At 61.6% G+C, this 20,584-nt stretch overlaps 1 protein-coding gene and 1 long non-coding RNA gene across 6 annotated transcripts in view; both read left to right on the top strand.

The window, feature by feature from the left end:
• ILRUN (inflammation and lipid regulator with UBA-like and NBR1-like domains) overlaps positions 1 to 3,385 on the top strand; it is a 93,229-nt gene extending 89,844 nt beyond the window's left edge. For all 5 annotated transcript variants that reach the window (XM_081294314.1, XM_081294313.1, XM_081294312.1 and 2 more), the window contains one exon: positions 730 to 3,385. In XM_081294314.1, the coding sequence (XP_081150440.1) occupies positions 730 to 765 (36 nt within the window). In that variant the 3' untranslated portion in view covers positions 766 to 3,385. The remainder of the gene's footprint in view (positions 1 to 729) is intronic.
• The window catches only part of LOC308650070, a 637,596-nt gene that overhangs the window by 507,716 nt on the left and 109,296 nt on the right, over positions 1 to 20,584 (top strand). The gene's annotated exons all lie outside the window — the stretch shown is intronic.

Genomic DNA, 20,584 nt, shown 5'->3' with positions numbered 1-20,584 from the left:
TACCAACCGTGCAACCTCGAACAAGTCTTTTTAGTCTGTAGTAAAAGAGGCATCTCCCAGATGGGTGTGGCCATATTCACTGGCTTTCAGGGCAGAGGTGAGGACTAATGACAGCAAAGTACCAGTTCCCAGTACTGTGCCTGGTCCTGGTTGCTGGCTAGATGGTTGCGGTTCCTGCCATGTTATCTCCATTGTTACAAGTGTGTTAGCCAAGCTGGGCATGGTGGCACATGCCTGTAATCCCAGTGGCTAGAGAGGTTGAGAGAAGAGGATCGGGAGTTCAAAGCCAGCCTCAGCAACTTAGAGAGGCGCTAAGCAACTCAGTGAGACCCTGTCTCTAAATATGCACAATAGGACTGGGGATGTGACTCAGTGGTCAAGTGCCCCTGAGTTCAGTCCCTGATATAAAAAAAAAAAAAAAAAAAAAAAAAACCCAGAAAGTGGTGCATGAAGATGTTCAGCACAGAGGACGAGACACTATTAACAAGAAGGGAATAGGAAAGCTTTGGGACCTGGGTGGGTGAAGGTTGACACCAACTGGATCCACTTGCAGCAAGATGAGCACTGTCTCCCCTCTCTGCACTGCATGATTTGGTGAGAAACACTCAGCCCTTGTCTGTGACTGGGGCATCCTTCTGGCTCTCCTGGGGACCCTAGATTCCTGTGCTTGGTTTGGTTGTCAGGCTGCCTGTGTGTCTGCCGTCACTGACTGTCTTCACTCTCTTCCAGGGGCTCCACGGGCCTTACCCCTTCGGCCAGTCTTAAACGGGTGTCAGCAAGAAGAAAAATTAACAAAAGACAGAAGGCCCGACTTTGGGGGGAGGGCAAGGGGTTCCTCTGGATTGCAAACCACATCGCACGGATCCCTGCTCTGATCTCCCATCCCGGAAGAAGAGGAAGAAGCAAAACAGAACTAGTTTTGAGTAAACTCAGTATGCATGTGTGAATGCTGAATCCCAGGAATGGTGTTGAGGCTACCAAGAAGAGATCCATGCAGCCACCTTGGGCTCTGCTTATTAGGTGTCAGTCTACCAAGTCGTTAGGTCACTCGGGAAGGGGGAAAAGTTTTAAATGGGGGAAAATAAGCCATCTTTTTAAACAAAAATTATTTTGCCTACAGAGAGGTTGTAGCTTTGAGCACATGTTAATTTTCCCCCCTTCTTCTCTTTTATTTTTTTAAGTAAGGGATAACACTCTATAGAATAGTGCTTGCTCTGGAAGCCACTCAGGTTGAAGCCGGTGGCAAGCTTGGGGCCCCCCGCGGGTCAGCGCTGCAGGAGCGCACTGCTGAGCCGCCCGGTCCTGGGAGCCTGACCCATTTGTTTTCAGTGGCATCACCCTCCCTCTCTCCTCTCTCTAATCCTCTGTTGATTTACACCTTTGACATTAGTATTTGTCAACCCTGTGGCTTGTGAGCATCAGAACCTCTCTGAAGACCAAACTTCCCTGTGTGGCCAGCAGAGGAAGCCTTGAGGACAGATCTCTGCTGACGTGGGAGTTTCTGAGGCCGAGAGGTGTCCTTGTGCACACACTGGTAACAGTTCAGATTGTTCCTCTTCCATGTTCCTCTTGGCAGAGAATGCCACCACACTTCCTGCCCTCCGTTCTTCATGCAGTGGCCCCCATTCACTCTGGGGACAGCACCTCTGCTGGGTAGATGCGTGCGCCTTGTGTGCACGTGGGGCTGGTGCAGCTTGCCAGCCCGCGCACAGCAGCAGCAAGCGCTTCTCTGTCGCCGCACAGCTCCCTTCCTCCGTGTCCTTTCAGTTGTCCTCTGTGGTGTCTCCACAGCCTGTTAGTGGAGGCCAAGCTGTTAAGATATGAAAATATAGCCCCGAGTGGAGAACTGGTCACAGGAAGGACCACAGCCACTGACTGCTTGATCTTGGAGACCACATTTAGGTGGAAATGAGAGACCCCCGCCCCCAGCAGGAGGCCTGGTCCATGGTGGGCGTGGGCCTGCCGGTGTCCTGTGGATTCCAGGCAGGCTGGATGTGGACGTCTCGTGGGAAGCTTGAATCAGGCTAGAACAGCTGTCTGCCAAAGATACTCGAATATGCAAAGTCCCTCTCTCTTCTCAGCCCCCTCCTTTCCTAAGTCTGGTTGGCTTGAGAGCAGGGAGATGGATCCAGGGTGTGGTTGCAGGGTCCCCTACCTGTGATCACACCCCTTTCTGCTCCAGGGAGGTGAGAAGAGCAGGGAGACCCGGGATGAGTGGCTGCAAGGGGTCAGATGGCCTGGGTGTGGGTGAGGGTCTGCCTGCCTGCCTGCCTGTCTCTGTCTCTGGGTGTCTGAGTTCCAAAAAATGTGTGGTGTTTGTTGCTCCTCCTCCTCTTCTAAGACTATTTTTAAATGCTTGATTGTGGGAGAAAAGCTTGTATGACATTTTCCCTTTCATCTCTCCACCTCCCAAAAAAACTAACCGGGGAATAAACGGGCTCACTGTGGAGCCCGTAGAGGGCTGGGCTGGGCTGGGCTGGGCTGGGCTGGACCAGGGCTTCTCTGCAGCACCTACTTTCTATGCACATGAGTGCCCCCCTCCCCGGCAGAGCCCGGGGAGACCCTGCCGGGGGCCCACATCACGTGGCTCAAGATAGTCTTTTGTTGGTGCCAATCTCCTAGGACACTGCCACCCTGGAACGTGCACCTGCTTGCTAGCCTTGAAGCAGGGGCTCTCCAGTGGCCTTTGGCAGGATCGTGGGAGGCTTCATGACCCCTCCTTTCCTGGCTTCCCCACCTGCCCCACAGTAGGTGCCCATTCCCACTTTCCCCACAGGGCTACCTGCCCTGACTCAGCAGGGGCGCCAGCCAGCCAGCCAGCCACCCTCTTGAAGTCCAGCCCTGCCAGAGCCATCCGCTCCTCTTGCGTGTAGGCATCTTCCCCTGGCAAATTAGATGTCCCATGCACCTTGACTTCCTTCCTAAGAACAGTTTCTGAACCTGGCCTTGGAAAGATGAGCCTCAAGCAAGTTCAAGCCCTGCTCTGTGGCTTCCCAGGGTCAGAAGAGGGTCCTGGCCATTTGCTCTCCCTCCCCTCAGTGGCATGGCTTCTGAGCATTGCTTGATGCCCCTTTCTCCTCCCTTGCCGCTTGGCTAGTAGAGGCTGCCTCTCATCTCCAGCAGCCCTTGCTCCTCTTAAAATCTTCTGGACAGGACCACCAGTGTCAGGCACCCAAGAAGCAAGGGCAGGTGCCATCTTTGGGTGATAGGGCCAGGGGGGTGCGGTCTTGGGAAGAACCTGTCCGTGTGCATGGAGTGAAAGGTGTGGGTGTGCGCGCGCGTGCGCGTGTGTGTGTGTGTGTGTGTGTGCGTGCGCGCGTGCGCGCGCATGCCTTTTCTTTTTGCCATGGGGACATTGAATTTGGGGCATTTTTTCTACAAGAAACAGCTTTCTCTGCCCCAGTAAGGACTGGCTGTGACTTCAAGGCACTTTGAGCCTACGAAAACCTCACCAAGACAGCCAGTGGCCTGGGGGCGCCAAGGTGGGAAGTGGGCATGAGAGTAAACACCTCCCCAAATTCAGTCCGACCCCCAGCAGGAGAGCGCGGCAGGGTTGCCAGGGCTCTGAAATGTAAACTGATCCTCTCCCCTCCCCCACCCGCCTTGTGCCTCGGTTTCCCTTTGTACCTTTGGGTGAATGCAGGGGCGGTGACGGCTGCCCCTTCCACCTGGACGGTGGTGTGTGTGGTGAGCAAGCTGGTCGGTGTGTGTGGTGGGGCCGATGGGGCCTAGGAGGAGGTGAAGACGAGGAGGTCTTTCCTGACTGTAAAGATGAATATTTGTATGATTAAATTAACACAAAAAAAAAGCTCTGCATGTGTCTGAGTCTCATTGCACCTTCAAGCCTGTGTGTGGCCCTGTGATGTACACTGTGTGGTCTTGGGGGTCTCCCCTTTGCAGATGGGAAAGCTGAGATCCTAAAGATCATTGTATTGGGGGATGTCAGTCCTGGATTACAGCTGTCCTTCCTGGTTCCCAGTGACCAGAAAGGCAAAGAAACTGCTTCCAAATGACCTTTAGGTCACCAGGGTGGCACACCTCTGTTGATCACTCCTCTGTTCCCAGCATGGAAGAAATACCAGCCAAGTGGTGTTGAGCAGCCGGCAGCCATTGCGTAGGCCTGTGTGCCCAGCGCATGGCATAGTGAGATGGCAGAGCAGATATCTGGGCACCTTGCCTATCCGAAGAGCAGGCAGGACAGGGCTGTGGAGTCCTTGTCCCCACCTGGGCCCCTGGCTTCCTAGGTGAAGGTGGAATGCATTTTACCTGGTCCTGCAGTGGCGGGGTGTAGTTCCTGGGTGCTTAAAGGTCTCCTTGTGGGTTCATGACGGACTTGGGCTTTGGGGGGTCTGAGGGGTTGAGCCCACATTCTCGGTAGTTGACGAGCCCACCCCACGTACTTCCCTGAGACAGCTAGACTTTATGGGGTTCAGGGAGCAGCCTGGAATCAACTTTATCAGCCAATACATGGCACATGGTGAGCTTCCTCACTTCACCCTTCCAGGTGGGTGGTATCTTCAGCGTCACCCCCTGTGAGAAGGAAGGAAGGGAGTCGGCCTTGGTCTCCACGGCTCAGGGGAGTAGGCAGGCTCAGACCATGGCCTCTCGGCTGCTGGCATCATTTTCACTGATCAGAAAAGCAAGACATCCACCTGCAGGGTCCTGGACTGGGCCTCCCCCTGCCTGGCAGAACCGAGTTCCAAGTGATGATGTTTGCTGGGGGCCTGTGGTGCAGGAGTTGAGGGAGGAGGTGCCTTGGCATCTCCCGGTAGGCAGCTTAGGAACTTCTGGCCACAGAGCGCATGAAGGAAACAGGCCCCACAAGGAGCCTGCCTCAGGGCCTGAAGGCAGGCCTGCTGTTTCTCAGGGAGCAACCTGATACAGAGCCCTGGATGAGGAGCCTGGAGACCCGCCCGGAGACCCCCCCGGGGCAAGTGCCCTCCACCTAGGGCAGCGCACCTGCATCCTGCTTCCTTCCAGGTGCCCACAGCTGTTTGTTCTCTGCAGGGGAGGGACCTCCACCCAGTCACCTGGGTCTCCTGGCCGCTCAGGCCCACTCCCAGGCCTCCCAGCACCCCCACTGCTGAACAGTTATTTGCTTGGCAGAATCTGTTTGTCTTTGGGGCTGAAACCTGTCAAGAAGTCACTGGGCCCTGGGAGAAAAGAGCAAATTTGGTGGTAGCTTCTGGCCTGAGCCATTCCCACGGGGGCTAGGTGACAGGGAGGGGGCTCTCAGCTGAGTCTGGGGGACGGGAAGGGCAGTGGCAGTGGTCTGGGCCCAGCCCTCCTGGCAGAACAAACCTGCTCTTGGCTCCCCTCCCTGCCCAGCTCAGGCTGTGCCTGGTGCCTCCCACCCTGTTCCTGGGAAGGCCCTCCCTCACCTACCTGCTGTGACCCAGCCATTTCCCAGACACCACCTAGTGTCCAGCTCTGTCTGGCTGCCAAGAGAGTAAGCTCTGGGGCCACTCACAGTAACCCCAGCTTTCAAAACTGAGATTGCTTTGAGGCAGGGGAGACAGTGTGTGAGTTCCAGGGTCCAGGGGTGTTCAGAGAGGCAGCATGATGTCTGACAGGTGTCTGTCAGATGAAGATAGAAACCAGGACTGCACTTTGTTGTGGTTTTTAAGCCATTGGTTCTGAGATTGTGTGATCTGGGACAATTCTTAATTGAACTCGAACGTATTAAAATGCACATTTCCAGTTTAACAGATCTTGGGGGAAGGGCAAGATTGTACATTTCTAGCAAATTCCCAGGTGAATGGATGCTGCTGGTCCTGTGGACAGCCCTTGGTGCGCAGGGAGTAGGGGCGGCCTGAGACTTAGCCAGTGCTGCAGTGGCCGGGCCCTCTGCAACTGGCAGGAGCTGACATCATCAGAAACAAGTCAAGTTGTGGCCGGGGCTCAACCAAGCTGTACAGTTCCTGGTTGAGCTCTTCCTTCTCAATGATGAGTGGGTGTCCACTGTAATTATGGTTGACACCAGCTGACTGACTGACCAGCTCCTGCTAAGCGATTTATTTATGTGAATGACCTCATTTAATCCACAGCCGTCCACAGGCGGCTGTGTGGGGCAGGCAGGCCTGGTGCTGAGCTTGTGAATACCTAGCTCCTAGGGTCACAAGTCCTGGGGGACATGGAGTCAGGGACCATAAGTCAGGCCAAGAGTATCAAGTGTCTGGAGGCTTCTCTGAGGAAGTGACACTTAGCTGAGACCTGAAGAATGGGGAGATGGCAAGGGGGCGGAGGAGACCCCCTGGGCCAGATGGGAAGATGGTGGCAGACTGGAGACCCTGGTGGAGACCTGTGCTTCTGGGGAGTGTTTGTTCCCTCCCAGTGGGCCTGGGGCTTGTCCCTGGGGCTGTTGCCTGTCAAGAAGGCACCAGCCTAGCCCCAAGGAGCTCCGCTCGCCCGACCACCCCTTTGCAGTTCGTTTGTGTTTATTGAACATCATTTCTGTACCAGGCCCTGTTTTTGGTATCAGGAATCTAGCAGTGACCAAAGAGACAAACCCCTACCCTCGTGGAGTTAATCCTGGTTGCAGTTGACAGATGCAGACATCATACGTCAAGAGATGGCAGGTGCTGTGGGCACGGGATGCAAGGAGGGTCGCGGTTTCATCCTGGGCAGGAGCAGGCCAGGGGTCTGTGGGTGTCTGGGTGGGAACACTCCAGGCAGAGAGAACAGCAAGCCCAAGCACCAGGGTGGCGGGAGGAGGGTCTGATGGTGTCTGAGAGCTTGGCTTCCTGCAGGATGAGGAGGGAAGGACTGAAGGATGGTGGGAACAGGCATCCCTGCACCCAGCGTCCCCACCAGAGCCCTCTGGCCTAGGTGCTGAAAGTGCACTGTTGGGGGCCAAGGCAGGAGCTGGGAACCAGAGAGGTGGCTACTGGCAAGTGGCGGAGGGGGAGGGTTGGATCCAGCGAGAAGAGGGATTTGGGCCTGAGGGTTACCAAAGCCTGAGACGAAGCCTGAGATGGTGGGCCACATGGGCGGGCTGGAGGGGAGGTGGGGTCCTCCTGGGACCTGCATCTAGGCTGCCAGAGGAGGTCCTGGTCCTGGTGGGTCAGAGCTGCAGTCAGGGCTGTGGGGAGTCAGCAGTGAGGTGGAGCCTCGAGGCTAGTTGAGATCGTCACAGGAGGGGATGGTGGCCCTTGTCTGTCACCAGCAACCCCAAAGTCAGCTTTTTGTCCCCCGCCCTCAGACCCAGCATCAGTGCAGTTGGCCTCTCTTCTGCCCTGGCGACCCCTATCCTGTCCCTAGACCCTGTGCCCCGGCCTTCTCCCTGCTGGTCACAGTGGGTGGCCGTGGAGAGGATGAGGGCCGGATGCTGCCCAGGCCAGGGGTGGCCCCAGTCAGGAGCCAGCAGCCAGGGCAGGGAGCCAGAGCCCATCAGGTTGCAGCAGTCCCCGTGGCCCTGTCCTCCCAGGACAGTCTGGGGCAGCTGGCAGGAGAGAGGAGCCCTGTCTGACTTGGGGTCACCTGTACCACGCCCAGTCACATCAAGAACCAAGACACCAAGGTCACTGCTCCGTGCCTCAGAGCAGCCAAGGCCCACCACTCCTGTCCTCTTGTCTCCGGGGACAGCTGCCCTGAACCAACTCATGGGTGGGACAGGGATCTCGGGCGGGAGAGCAGGGGTGGGGACGTTGACTGGGAATGAGACGCTCAGCTGGTGCAGGGTGTGCCGAGGCCAGCAGAGGGCACCAGTAGGCCCGGCCTCCCCAGCTGTTTCCCACAGTCGCACCCAGGACAAGCTCCCGGCTCTCAGGTGGGCAGGCTCGGGCTTGACCTGAGTGACTGTTGTCAGGCACTCGGGACCTCAGTGCCCTCATCTATAAAATGGGGACAAATCCTACCCCAGAAGTATCATGAAAATTCAAACCATCATAAAAAGTTTAGCATGATGGCCTGGCCCCTGGTAAGCATCCAGTATGTGGTGACCTTTGTTACACTGAGACCTGCTAGATGGCAGGGACCCAGGGACCCCAGGAATGGAGACTTGGGATATTGAACATTTGGGAGGCAGAGTCCGAAAAATCTGTCTGGCCCTCCCCCTGGGCCATAGCTCTCTCTCCTTCCCCCCAAACTCTAGCCTTATGAGTATTTCTGGGATTGAGGTGGGAGCTGGGATGCAGGGAAGGACCGTCCCGAAGAGGCACAGTTAGAGGTCTCAGCTAAGCCCCCGATCTCCTGTGACGCTGAGGAGAGGAGCTGCCCTGTGGCCATGTGCAGTCCCCCGTCCGACCAGCATGGAGGAGGGACCAGGAACCTGCCTCCTGTGGGAAGGAGCTGATTTCTGGAGACGGCACTGCCCAGCCCTGATCAGACAGCAGACAGTGGCAGGCTCCTGGACAGGGAGGGTGTCACAGATGTGCCTGCGGTTGAGAACGACAGCCCAGAATCCCAAGCACAGGAACTGGTTTGGCCACTGTGGTTGACCACTTCCGAGGGTGGAGACAGGCGACACGTCTGCAGCCAGGTGCCCACAAGGAACTACACGGGGCCACAGCCAGGGCAGGAGGCCAAGGCCACAGGTGGGCACCAGGGTGGCCGTTGCTGGGGGCTGATGGCACCCGACCCTGCACATCCCCAGCTCTGTGTGTCCTTGCTCAGCTCACTGGCTTTCCCCACCACTGTCCCCAGACATCGGTTCCCGTAGTCGAGGACACCTCGCCCAGGCACCCTGGCCCGCCGAGATGGAGGTGTGGGTTGGGGCCCTTGGTGCCAGGCTTGTGAAGGAAGTCTGTTGAGCCCCCTCTGTGCCCCCTGGTAGGGATCATCCAGATCTGCTGAGGGCCCCTGTCTCCGATGGAGACACAGAGCCTAGAGATGGGACAGTGAGCACTGTGGGGCGAGGTCCCGAGTGAGCCACCCTCCCCAGCACATGGGAGGGGACCACAACCAGAGCACACTGCGTTCCCCAGAGTCCCACCGTGTCAGCCACTTCGTGCCCTGGTTCCCTCCCTGACACCTGAGCCCGTAAGGAAAGCCAGGCCCCCAAGGGAAGAGAAAGTCAGTGCTTGGTTGGGAAACAGGATCCCCGAGTCAGGCCATCGCTGGGGACATGCCACGGGGTCCAATCTTTGTGGTGGTGGTTGGGCCCGAGGGGCCACACTGCTGGCTCTCGGGATTGGTCTGCCCGGTGCAGGGGGGTTGCACCTTTGGGAAGTCAGCATCGGGGGGAGGGGGGAGGGGAGCCTCCGCCAGGTCTTCAGCCTCTGGCCTTCTCCAGTGGGTGGTCCTGTGGCCACTGGACCCGGCCTTCACTCTCGTGGGTCCTTGGGCCTCCAACTCCAGGGACAGTTTTGTCCTGGTATAGAACGTGTTGGTTCCTGAGCGTGGACTCAACACATCTGAGCTGCGCATCCATGTGTCCCGCTCCCACGGACCCAGGCTCATGCAGGGCGAGGTCGCCCCACGCTCCTTCCCTTGGATGGTGCACAGACAGGCTGCAGGGCGGGAGATCCCACGCCTGCGCGGCCTCACAGGCAGCCTTGCCACGGATCGCTTTTACTAGATTTTTCTGTAAATCACGTTTGAATTCTTTCTGTTCCGTCCTCACAACCAGGTACGTGCTAATTTTCGGGGTGTTTGTTTTGTTCTGTTTTTGTACTGGGGATTGAACCCGGGGCTTAACCACTGAGCCATATCCCAACCCTTTTTATATTATTTAGAGACAGGGTCTCACTGAGTTGCTTAGCACCTCGCTAAGTTGCTGAGGCTGGCTTTGATCCTCCTGCCTCAGCCTCCCACGCCTCTGTTATTACAGGTGTGCGCCACTCGTTTTCTGTCATTGACATTTCAGTTACATATAGGAAGGAAGGCAAGGCGGTGACTCAGCCCGATGGCCTCTTCTCCACCTGGGCATACTCATGGGTCATCACCCAGGTCTCAAGGTTTGGAATGTGGTCCAGGGTCCCAGCCCACGTGTGCCTTCCAGGAGCCCACGCAAGAGGAGTCCCTTCCGTCCCCGGGGTCCTGGCTTTACTTCCTCCGGGAAGAGCTGGCTCCTATGTGAGGGAGGACCCAGAGCAGCCGCGGGCCCGGGAAGCTGAGCTGAGCCGCGCATGGAGGAGCCCGCCCTGTGACATGCTGGTGGGGACAGGGACGTCCCCGAGCAGACCTGAGCTGGAAGAAGGTCATGGCTCCTCTGATGCCAAGGGGATGAAGGAGAGGCAGCAGGTGCCCGGAGCCCCCAGCAGGAAGCCCTCAGGGCGGTGGCCCCTCCCAGGCCATAGAGCCCCGAAGAGGGGCGGCCCCTGAGCCCAGCTCCAGACACAGCAGGTGTCGGGGAGGCCCACGGCCCAGGATGGGGACCAGAGGGTCCTGCTGCAGCCCCAAGGTGCTCAGAGGAGCAGGTCCAGGGCGGGTCCTCTGAGTGGGCCTCCCTCAGACCAGGCCCAGGCCTGTGCGCTCCACCAAGTGGAGTCCCTTGAAGGAGGCCGGGCCTCCCAGCCAGGCCGCCACAAGCTGTCCATACCCTGAGCCAGGCCTGCGGGAGGAGCGACCCTCCGTGGCCAGGGCGCCTCAAGCCCTTCTTGGGGAAGAAAGCTGCCGAGTGCTGGGGAAGGGCCCGCCTGTCCCTGGGGTGTCTCAGGCCCTTGGGAAGGTCACATTGTCCCTTCCCTCGGGGCTGCCCTGGCCGGGGCTGTGTTTGGAGTATGGACGGCCTGCGGCTCCGGCCCCGAGGGGCTCAGACAGCCCAGGGATGGCAGAGGCTGAGGCCGAGGCCGTGGAGGACATGATGCAGAGGACCTCGCGTGTGGGGTCGCCACGTGAGTTCCCGGGACAGAGCCTACCCCACCCCATCCCGGAGGCCCACAGGAAGCGCTGCGCCCACTTTGCAGACAGGAAGCTGAGTCGCGGGAGGCCGGGCCCGTTGCCCAAGGTTTCAGGATGCCCCTTGCAGCCAAGCCTTGGTCCCAGCACCAGTGTGGCAGGGGGCAGGACACAGGCTCCTACGTGACGTCACGACTGCCTGAGCGGACACCCAGCCCCACGGATGGCTAGCTGTGACCGGTGCAGGTGGCTGACCTGCTGACCTCAGTGTTCTCAGTGGGCTCGTCCCCACCTGGCCGTGTGGACTCCGGCTCGCCCCGGGCCCCGCCCTCCGGAGGGCCAGGCGACAGCTGGGGGGCAGCCCTCGCTGTGCGGTGCCCCTTCCCTGCCCTGGCCCTGTGCCAGCCGGGCCCGCCCCACCACATCTCCCAGATGGCACCATAAAGCCACCGAGCCTGGGCGGCCCGGGAACAAACAGCCCCTCCCCGGAGCCCCACCTGTGAGAGCCCGGCACCCCGCCAGCTGTGGGGCAGCAGGGCCAGAGCTGGCCTCCCCCATCCCTGGGCCTCTCCTCAGCCTCGGCCCTCCCTCCCTCCCCCTCGTCCACGGCCCGAGGACAGCCACTCCCTGGGCTCGAGTTTTCCTCTGTGAAATGGGACTGAGAACCCAGCACCCCCTGGACTGGCCCCGGACTGCAGGTTGTCACCTGTCACCTGAGGCCCCTCCCCTACGGGTGCCAAGAGGGTGACTCTCCAGGGCCCCGGGGTGGAGCCCCAGGGAGCGGGGCCCCGGACCAGGCACAGCCCGCACCCCAACCTCTGGCCCCAGGAACTCACTGTCCCTCAGCCCGATTCAGCGCCCTGCTTCTCCGGGGCCCTGCGAGGTGGGCCTCAGTTTCCTGTCTGTGTAGCAGAAGCAGCAGGACAGGGAGGGGGTGGCAGGGGTGCCAGCTCCCGGGCGGCTGGACCCAGGTAGCAAGTGGGTCAAATGCCTTGACCAGGGTCAGGCGCGATGGCACATGCCTGTAATCCCAGGGGCCCGGGAGGCTGAGGCAGGAGGATCTCTAGTTCGAAGCCAGCCTCAGCAAAGATGAGGTGCTAAGCAACTCAGTGAGAGCCTGTCTCAAAATAGATACAAAACAGGGCTGGGGATGGGGCTCAGTGGCAGAGTGTCCCTGAGTTCAATCCCCAGTACCAAAAAGAAAAAGCCTGACCAGGAGGGCTGAGCCTCTACCTACCCTGAGCCCAGGTGGCCCCTGCTCCCTGTTTCACGGGATGGAGGATGGAGGAGCCCACAGGGGTGTCCTGCTCGCCAACCTCCCCTCTGCCTCCGTCTCTTCATCCATAGGATGAGGCAGGGCCTGCCTGGCTGGTCCTCGGGCAGGAGCCCCCAGAAGGACGGAGCCCCCAGGAGGAAGGTCTCCAAGGAGCTGTGCCGAGGAGGTGGCCTGGGTGACTTGTTGGGGTAGCTGCCCTTGGCCCCTCTGTGTGAATTGCCAGCCGTGCAGAGGGGAGCTGGGGGGCCCCAGGTGGTGTGCCGGCAGAGGGCAGCCCGCATAGTCCCCCTGGGCCATGACCTTGGGGGAGAGGCAGGGCCTGGAGCTCTGGGCTTCTGAGCCGCTGTGCGCATCCTGAGCCCCACCGCCTTCTGTCTCAGTTTTCTCTTCTGTAAACTGGAGAAGAGGCCTCCTCGCGGGGTGCAGGGAGGAGGCTGCAGATGTGAAGAGCTCTCCCAGGGAGTGACCTCAGTGTTGCTGGGGTGGCCTGTGGGCAGCTACTGGAAGGGCCATCCAGGGACCTCGTGACAGTCTGTCGCTGCGGCCCAGAGAGGGAAAGGGACTTCCGGGGTTGCACAGTAAGCCCAACACTGCTGAGGCCGGAGCCAGGTCGTGAGCTGTGGTCCAGGCTCTGAGCCTCCCCAGGAAGGTCATTAAGGCTGACTGTCCAGTCCCGGCTCCCCAAAGACACCCAGACGTCCCACTCTGACCCCGGATGCCCTGGGGCACCTGGTCAGGCAGGGCCACTCTAATCAGCTCTGCCACTGCCCGGCTATGGCGGCCACCTTGCACGGAGCCTGCCTCCGTTCGTCTATCTCTAAAATGGGTCTTTGGGAAGACTGTGGTGACCCAGGCCCCAGCACACAGCCTGTGTCCCCAGGGAAAAGAGGTCACGCAAGCTGTCCACCAAGGTGTGTGGAGCGGTGCCCACAGGAAGCTTGGCTGCCTCCCTGTCCCCAGGCCTGGCCTAGTCCTGGGAGCCACTGTCCCCAGGGGAGCCCCCCAGCCCCAGCCCCCAGCCTAACTGGACAGAGAAGCAGCTTGTGGGCATGGGAAGGAGGCAGGGCGGGGCAGTGACGGGCAGTGACGGGCAGTGACGCTGGACGGTTCCTGAGTGACACCTGAGATGCAGGCGGGTCCTGCTTCCTGCAGCTGCTGCCAAGAGCAACCCAGGCTGGGTGCTGATCCTGGCTCCTCTGGGTGACGCAGGAGCCACGTCAGGGAGCGGAGAGTTCAGGGGTCACCAGCAGGGGGTGGGGCAGCTTCTGGAGGCCACTCAGTGCCGCTGGGACAAGGCAAGAGCACCGGGGGTCAGAGATGTCCAGAAGTGGAGGAAGGAACTGGACAGAACAGCTTCCCCAGGGGCCAGCTGACCCTGTGACCCCCCTCATCCAGGGTCAGCTCATGATCACCACAGAGGGCTGATCACCGCATGGGCAGGACTGGCTCACTCTTACTTGCTGTGTCTCCCTGGGCAAGTTAATTAACCTTTCCGTTTTCTCAGAGGTAAATGGAGACTGTGATACCCATCTTGTAGGGTTATCCTGAGAATTAAGTGACATTTGTAGGAAAGCCTTAGTCCACTGTGCTTGCATCAGAAAGGGTTCAATAAATTTAAATAGTGATATTATAATTCTGTACTATGAAGGCATGAGAGACTGCAGTAAAGCCAAGAGCCAAGGCAGGAGCCAAGGCAAGACAAGATCCATACTAGGTGACTATCGCTGGAGCCAACAAAGCATCACGTTACTTACAAGGCTTTGGAGCCAGGCTGCCTGGGCTCACAAGCTGTGTGACCTCAGGTAACTTCCTTGACCCCTCTGTGCCTCAGCAGCTCTAACTGTAAATAGGGATTATGTACTGCCTCCTAGGGCTGCTGGAAGGATTAGGAGTCAGCATGTATAAGGCATTTGGAAGAGTGCCAGGCTCAGGGAGCATAAGCCCAATGGCCATGGGGCTGCGTGACAGTGAGCAAGTCCCTTCCCGCTCTGGGCCTCTACCCAGTTCTGGAAAATGGATCATGAATTTAAAAAGCTCCTCTGGGTCCAACCCCCAGCCCTGGGAGCTCCGCTCGGGGCTGCCTTGGGCTCGGAGGTCCACGGCTCTGTGCAAGGGAGTCACGCAGGGCTCCTACCAGACCACGTGTGACAACCTCCAGATGCCTGAGGACAGGGCCACTGCTCAGCCGCTGCCCGTCGTCCCCACAGCAGGATGACCAGGATGAGCCCAGCAGCCCAGCAGCTCGGGGGCCTGAGGCAGGGGGCTCAAGTTCAAGGCCAGACTCGGCGCCTCAGCCAGATGTTGCTCGAGACCTGGACAGGCCAGGGCTGCTGCGCAGCGGCCACCCCCGTGGTCCCCAGCTCCAAGAAACCTGCCAACGGGGCAGCAGCTGAAGGAAGGGGCATCGGCCAGGGAGGGCTCGGTGGCCACAGAGAGGCTGCTGCTCAGGATGGACAGTGGGGCCGTGGACAGCCCTGTCCTCTGTGGGACCCGTGGGCAGCACTATCCACCGTGGGCCTCAGGCAGACCCCTCTCTGAGCCCACCTGGGGGCCTGGGCACAGGGCTGGCTGCATCTTAGCCCCTCCTGGAGCTGGTGACAGGTGACAGAGGTCACCACTCTGGGAGGGGGACTCAGAGCCCTCGCGGGGCCTGGCTTGGGGGTCAGCCTCGCCCACTCCCACAGGGCCACAGGGCCCCGAGGGGAGCCTGGGCCGCCTGGGGACGTGTCCTGCCTGTAGCGAGGTGGGGGCAGGCGGGGGACACCCCCACCAGGAGGCAGACGCTCCCTCCACCCTCCCTGTTCCCACGGTCGTGGCCACTGCTGTCCAGGTCGTGGGTCCCACGGGAACCAGGAGCAGGGAGGCTCCCCCAGCCTCGGCCCTCCCTGGGGCCATCCCACGCCCTCCACAGATGCCCGGGCCACCGCCCGCCTGCCCCCTGTGACCCTGTCCCGGGAGCAGGGCCACTTGGTGACACAGGATGTGCCCAGGTCCCAGGAGGGGCAGCTACCGGGAGGAGAGGGCCGCTCCTGGGCTGGGCCGCACGCGTGGCAGTGAGATGGCACCCGGTGGCTGAGTGGCTTCTGTGCCCCGTGAGCTCTTCCCCCTCCCATGGGCCGGTGGGAGCCACGGAGGGTCGTTGGTGAGGGTCGGCCCCACCCCAGCCTCCTGCCTGCCCATGGATCCTGGCTCTGTCTTACACAGTCCCGCCCCGGTGGCCACCTCCTCAGCCGAGCTTTTACCTGTTGATTGGTTGAAGGAAGCACATATTGAGCACCTACTGTATGCTTGGCGGGAGGGAACGCGACTCAGAGGTTGAGGCCGGTGCCTGGTACAGGGCTGTGTGTACCTTGGGTCTGAGGCCCCTCAGTTGCGCCCCTGCGCATGTCCCTGGAGGGGAGGGGTCTGTCCTGCTTGGCAGACCCACCAGGGTCTTGCAGGTCCGGGTCCGGCAGTGGGGAAGGCTGCTCCACTGCCCAGGCCTCGCCCTGTCCTGCCCCGCAGGGGATCTGTCCCTTCCTGGCCATAGGCGAGGCCACAGGCCAGGTCTGGGAACCCCCAGGCTGTCACTGTGTCTGGGAAGTCGTGTGGGGAGGCCAGGGCGGGGCTTGGGATCTGAGGCCACGGGTCTGCCCAGGGCTCGGGCTCCTGTGTGGCCAGGGCGCAGTCTCCCCAGTCACAGGAGAGGACCCCAAGGTCCCAGGTGCCAGGCCCAACAGGGGGCTGCCTCCGGGCTGGAGGGACCCAGCCTGTGTCGGTGACGCCCTCTTCTAAGCTGTGGCAGAGGGCAGGGGGCCGCTGGGGCCCACGGGGACGTCGTCATCCTGGGCTCTGCCGGGACTCCCTGAAAAGGCCCCGCGCATCTCCAGCGTCCTCTTCAGGTGGACACTCGTCTGTAGGATGGGACACCCAAGTCCAGGCCCCGCACCAGCCAGCGACGGCGGGGGGTGGGGGGACGACGGAGGGTCTGCGCTGCTGGCAGTGGCCCCGACCCGGCTGGCCTTGGGCTCTGTGTTATTGAACATCTCGAGGGGGCCGTGATGGACCCTGTGGCCGTGTCACAAACCAAGGACCCCAGTGGCCCTCTGTGCACCGAGGCCCTAAAGCCATCCCCAGAAGAGCTGGGCACACGCTGAGGGCCAGGCCATCTGTGCCCCACGCTTGGCCACCAGCTGGAACCGCCTGGCCCTGCGCGCCCCGCGTCCTCCCCCACGACGCCCCTCCAAGGGGCTGAGGGGCACGCGACCTGCCAAGGACACGCAGCGAAGCACAGTGAGCAGGACTCTGTCCCCAGCAGCCCCGCCGCCCCAGCTGCAGCCCAGCGGAACGTCCACTCTGCGGGCTCCGGACACATCCCTCCAAGGGCCCCAAGGCCACCACCCACCAGCGGCCCAGTGACTTGCAGGCCACTTTCTCTTTGGTACCAGGGATGGAGCTCGGGGCACTCGACCACTGAGCCACGTGCCCAGACCCACTTCGCACTGTATTTAGAGACAGGGTCTCCCCAAGCTGCTGAGGCTGGCCTTGAGCTCCAGGTCCTCCTGTCCCAGCCTCCTGAGCCGCTGGGATCATAGGCGTGGTCACCGCGCCTGGCCCCGCCACCCTCTCCTCTACCTTAGAGCTCATCTTGGTGGCCCCCAGCCGGTGCCCACCGGGCCTCACAGCCCCCCCTAAGACAGCACCTCCTCCCCCGGCTCCTGGTCCCCTTGCAGACAGCACCCTGCATGGGGCCACATGAGGCGAGACAGGGGCTCCCCCGGAAGAGCAGATCCTGGCGGTTGTCACAGGTGGACCAGCGCGCCCATGGGACACCTGGAGAGCACTGGGGGGGGGGGGGGTCCAGGCGACAGGGAGCGGGAGGGGGAGCCTGGGTTGCTGGAGTCAGGCCGTCACGGCCCCCTGCAGCCTTGAACCTGAGCCTCCTCTGCCTCAGCCCCTCAGCGGGCTACGACCCAGGCTGCACTCCCACCCCTGTCCCCACTCTAAGAGTGACCACAGCTGTCCTGAGCAGGGACCTGGCAGTGCCTCGGCAGTGCCTCGTCCCTGCCTTTGGGGCACAGGAATGGGGGAAAGGGTCCTCACAGGGTCACAGAGCTCCTAGGTACTAACTCCTGCTTTGCTGTCACTGTGCTGTGTGACTTTGGACAACTCACCACCCTCTCTGAAACGCACGGAAAAGGGAGCCTGTTGGGGGCCGAGGGCTGTGGCTGGGGCAGAGCGCTGGCGTCACATGCATGAGGCAGGGTCCTGAGCACCACGTAAAGACAGAAAACAAATAAAATAAAGGCATCTGTCCACTCACAACTACCAAAAAATAATTTAAATAAAAGGTGGGGGAGCCCGTTGGACTCCACCTTCCCCCGGCTCTGCCTCCTGGGTGGGAGGGGGTCAGAGTCCCTCAGATCTTGATTCGAATGCGGCCTGGAAAGGCAGGGACCCCCTCGGAAGCACACACCTCCAACCTTGTCCTCGGACCTCCTTCCTTTCCTGCCTGACTTCTGCCCACAGTGGCCCCGCTCACCTCCTGACACTCTGGATCCTGCTCACCCGGTGTTTACCATGGGTCCCCGGCCCGAGAATGTCCGCTCCACGGGGGACCAAGATTGCTGGGTCCCCGGCCCTGCCAGGCCCCCATACCTGGTGTGTAGTAGGTGCTCAATAAACATTTGCTGAAGGTGTGACTTGGCGGTGGGGGGCACATAACAGGCCTGGGCTCGGAGGGAGCCTGGGGCGTGAGGAGGGAGAGAAGCTGGACTGTCCTCCGGGCCCCAGGGAAGGAGGGCTCAGGCTGAGGGTGACTTGCTCAGGCGGGAAGGGGGGTCCCTGCGTGGGACTGGGGGTGGCCTGCTCCCCCGGTCATCTCCTGGGTCAGGCGGAAGGCAGCGGCTGGACACAAAGGCTCGGCCCTCCTGGGGAGCTGCCCACTGCTGAGGCCCTGATAAGGTGGGTAAATTTCAAAGGGGCTCCCGGTGAGGCGAGAGCTGCTGATAGCAGGGCCCAGGCTGCCGGGCCTCCCCCACTGCCCGCCACCAGGTGGCCCGGGCCCCCGCCACCACCGCGGGCGCAGAACAGGCTGATTGTGCTCTTATCTGGGCCTGTGGTTTGCGGCCCCGCTGCTCTGCGCTAGTGGGGGAAAGGCGGTGGCCGGCTCCCGGGTGTGTGCTGTGACGTGGGCCCCCCACCTCCACCCCCCATGGCCAGCCTGGGGGACACCTGGTGCCCTGGGGGGCCAGGAGGGGGGCTGTCCCAGTGCCCATGCGGGGTGGGGCTCTGTGGCGGCCCAGAGCAGCGCCTGGTTCTGGTCCTGCTCCTCACCTTGCAGGGCGAGCCCTGAACCCCCCAGGACCTCAGCTTCCTCACGAGGTGAGCACAGGAGGCTGTGGCGGCCACGCCCATAATCCCGGGACTCAGGAGGCCGAGGCAGGAGGCTCACGAGTTCGAGGCCAGCCTCAGCAACTTAGTGAGATCCTGTCTCAAAATGAGAACTAAAAAGGTCTAGGACGTGGCCGGCGGTGAGCACCTACGGTGGCCAGGGAAGGGTGCAGCCTTGGCGGGCCGCTGAGACATGGGAGGAGCTGAACCTGACCCCTCAGGACCCCAGAGAGCCGCCGGGCTCAGGCCGTGGCCCCTACACCATCCCGGGGAGGTCCCCCAGCCACGGCCCCCGAGCTGCTCCTCTGTCCCAGCCAGCGGTGGGCAGCCTGGCCTCGTCCCCCCCATCGTCCTACAGTTTGATCATCCTGACTTCTGTGCACGGCCTTCCCCCGGGGCTCCCTGCTGACCCCAGGACCTGGGGCTGACCTCAGCCTCTGGTGACAAGGCCGAGTTCACAGGGGCAGAGCCCAGGCCAGGGCCCCTCTGTCTTGGGACACGCCCCCCCCAACATCGGAAGGGGTCCCAGGAGGCTGTGTGTCCCCTCTGTCCCCCCAGGTGGGCCTGCAGGGTCCCCCGGGATAGCCCTTATCTCGGGCAGCAGCCCTGTCTGTCCAGGTCCCCAGGGAGCCCTAGCCCTGGGGAGGGGCAAGGCCACCTCAGATGGCCTCCCAGGTGAACGGCCATGGGCGTGGGCAGCAGGGCCCAGCGAGCGCGTGAGGTGGACACAGCCAGCCTGGGCCACAGGGCACCTCCCCGGGGCCGGCCTGGGTCCCTGTCCTGGGTCCCTGTCCTGTGGCTGCCATGGCCCCAGCTGTGGCTCCTCAGAGGATGGGACCAGGGAGGAGGGGCCCTGGGAACTGGGAGATGCGCAGGAGGTTAGGGAGCAGTCGGACGGACAGACGGGCAGACAGACGGACAGTCGGCTCTCCCCAGGGTGTCTCCACGTCAATGTCATTACCTTGTCACGACGGCCGCTCTGGTGGGCAGAGCTGGCACAGTCTCCACACTCACAGGAAGGTGACAAAGCCCAGGGGGTGACCTGGCGCTCACACCGATGACCCTCGGTGGCAGCAGCGCAGAGCGGACCCGGCTTCTGTCCCCTGCTCTGTGGGTCCCCACTGGTGGGCAGGTGGCTGGAGAGAGTGGACGTGGCAGGGCCCCACTTACCCCCTCAAGGTTTGGAAGAGCCCGGCGTTGAGAAAGGATGTGTCACCCGGGGAGGTGGGAGGAAAGTTCCAACACAGAGTCACCTGAGGCGCGTGGGTTGTTACCAGGCCCACGTCTGGAGGGGGTGGCCGTGGGGTCTGGGGGGAGGGGACTGGGGGCAGCACGTTTCACCTGTCGGAGGCTGGCCAGAGAGGCCGAGAGAGGGGACCCGCCTGGGGAGCTGCGGGCTGGAGGCCAGAGGCCTGGTAACCCCGGGTCCTGGGCCTTGACCCTGGGGCACAGCGGGGGGCACAGCAGTACTGACCAGGAGGCTGAGGTGCTGTGAGGGGTCAGGTGACAAGTGCCACACCCGTGGGCTTTGCCGGGTGGACAGTGGGCGCTGGGCCAGGGCGTCCAGGTGCTCCGAGCACCTTCACCCCGTGATCTTCCTCCTCCCGCAGCCCTGAGGGGCCTGGGGTCCCGGGAGGGGACCGCCCAGCAGGCGTCAGACTCTTGCCCAGACTCTCAAAGCTGGAAGGTGACAGAACCCGGGTGTGAGCTGGGCCCGACCCCGAGCTGGAGCCAGGACACTGGCTGGGTGGGCCAGGTGTGGGCAGGCGCGTGTCCCCAGCCTCCCCTCGGGGGCCGGTTGGCATCCGTCCATGCTCCTCCCCTGGTGGCCCCAGCCCGCGGTGGGCTCATCACTGGTCCATCCCAATGCCCTGTGCCTCCCGCTGGTCTGGGTGTGGAGCCCGGGTGCACCCAGCATGGCCCAGCCTGGCCTGCGGCTCCTGGGGGCCCAGCCTTCCAGGGGCAGCTTTCTCAAGGTCAAGGTCTTCTGTAAAACACCCAGGCCCCTTCCCAGGCCACCAGCAGTGGCAGATCCTCTGACTGCAACAGTGTTTTGTCTTCGTATCCGTCCATCTCTGAATAACAGACCACACTTAACCAAAGGAGAACCCGTGTCGCTCTCAGAGACGTCCAGTGCCAGGTGTGGTGGCCCACGCC

Source organism: Spermophilus citellus, assembly GCF_964194105.1.
Source record: "Spermophilus citellus genome assembly, chromosome: 5".
NCBI classification, from domain to species: Eukaryota; Metazoa; Chordata; class Mammalia; order Rodentia; family Sciuridae; genus Spermophilus; species Spermophilus citellus.
Note: the sequence above shows the minus strand (reverse complement) of the source record. Positions and strands in the feature narration are given on the sequence as shown.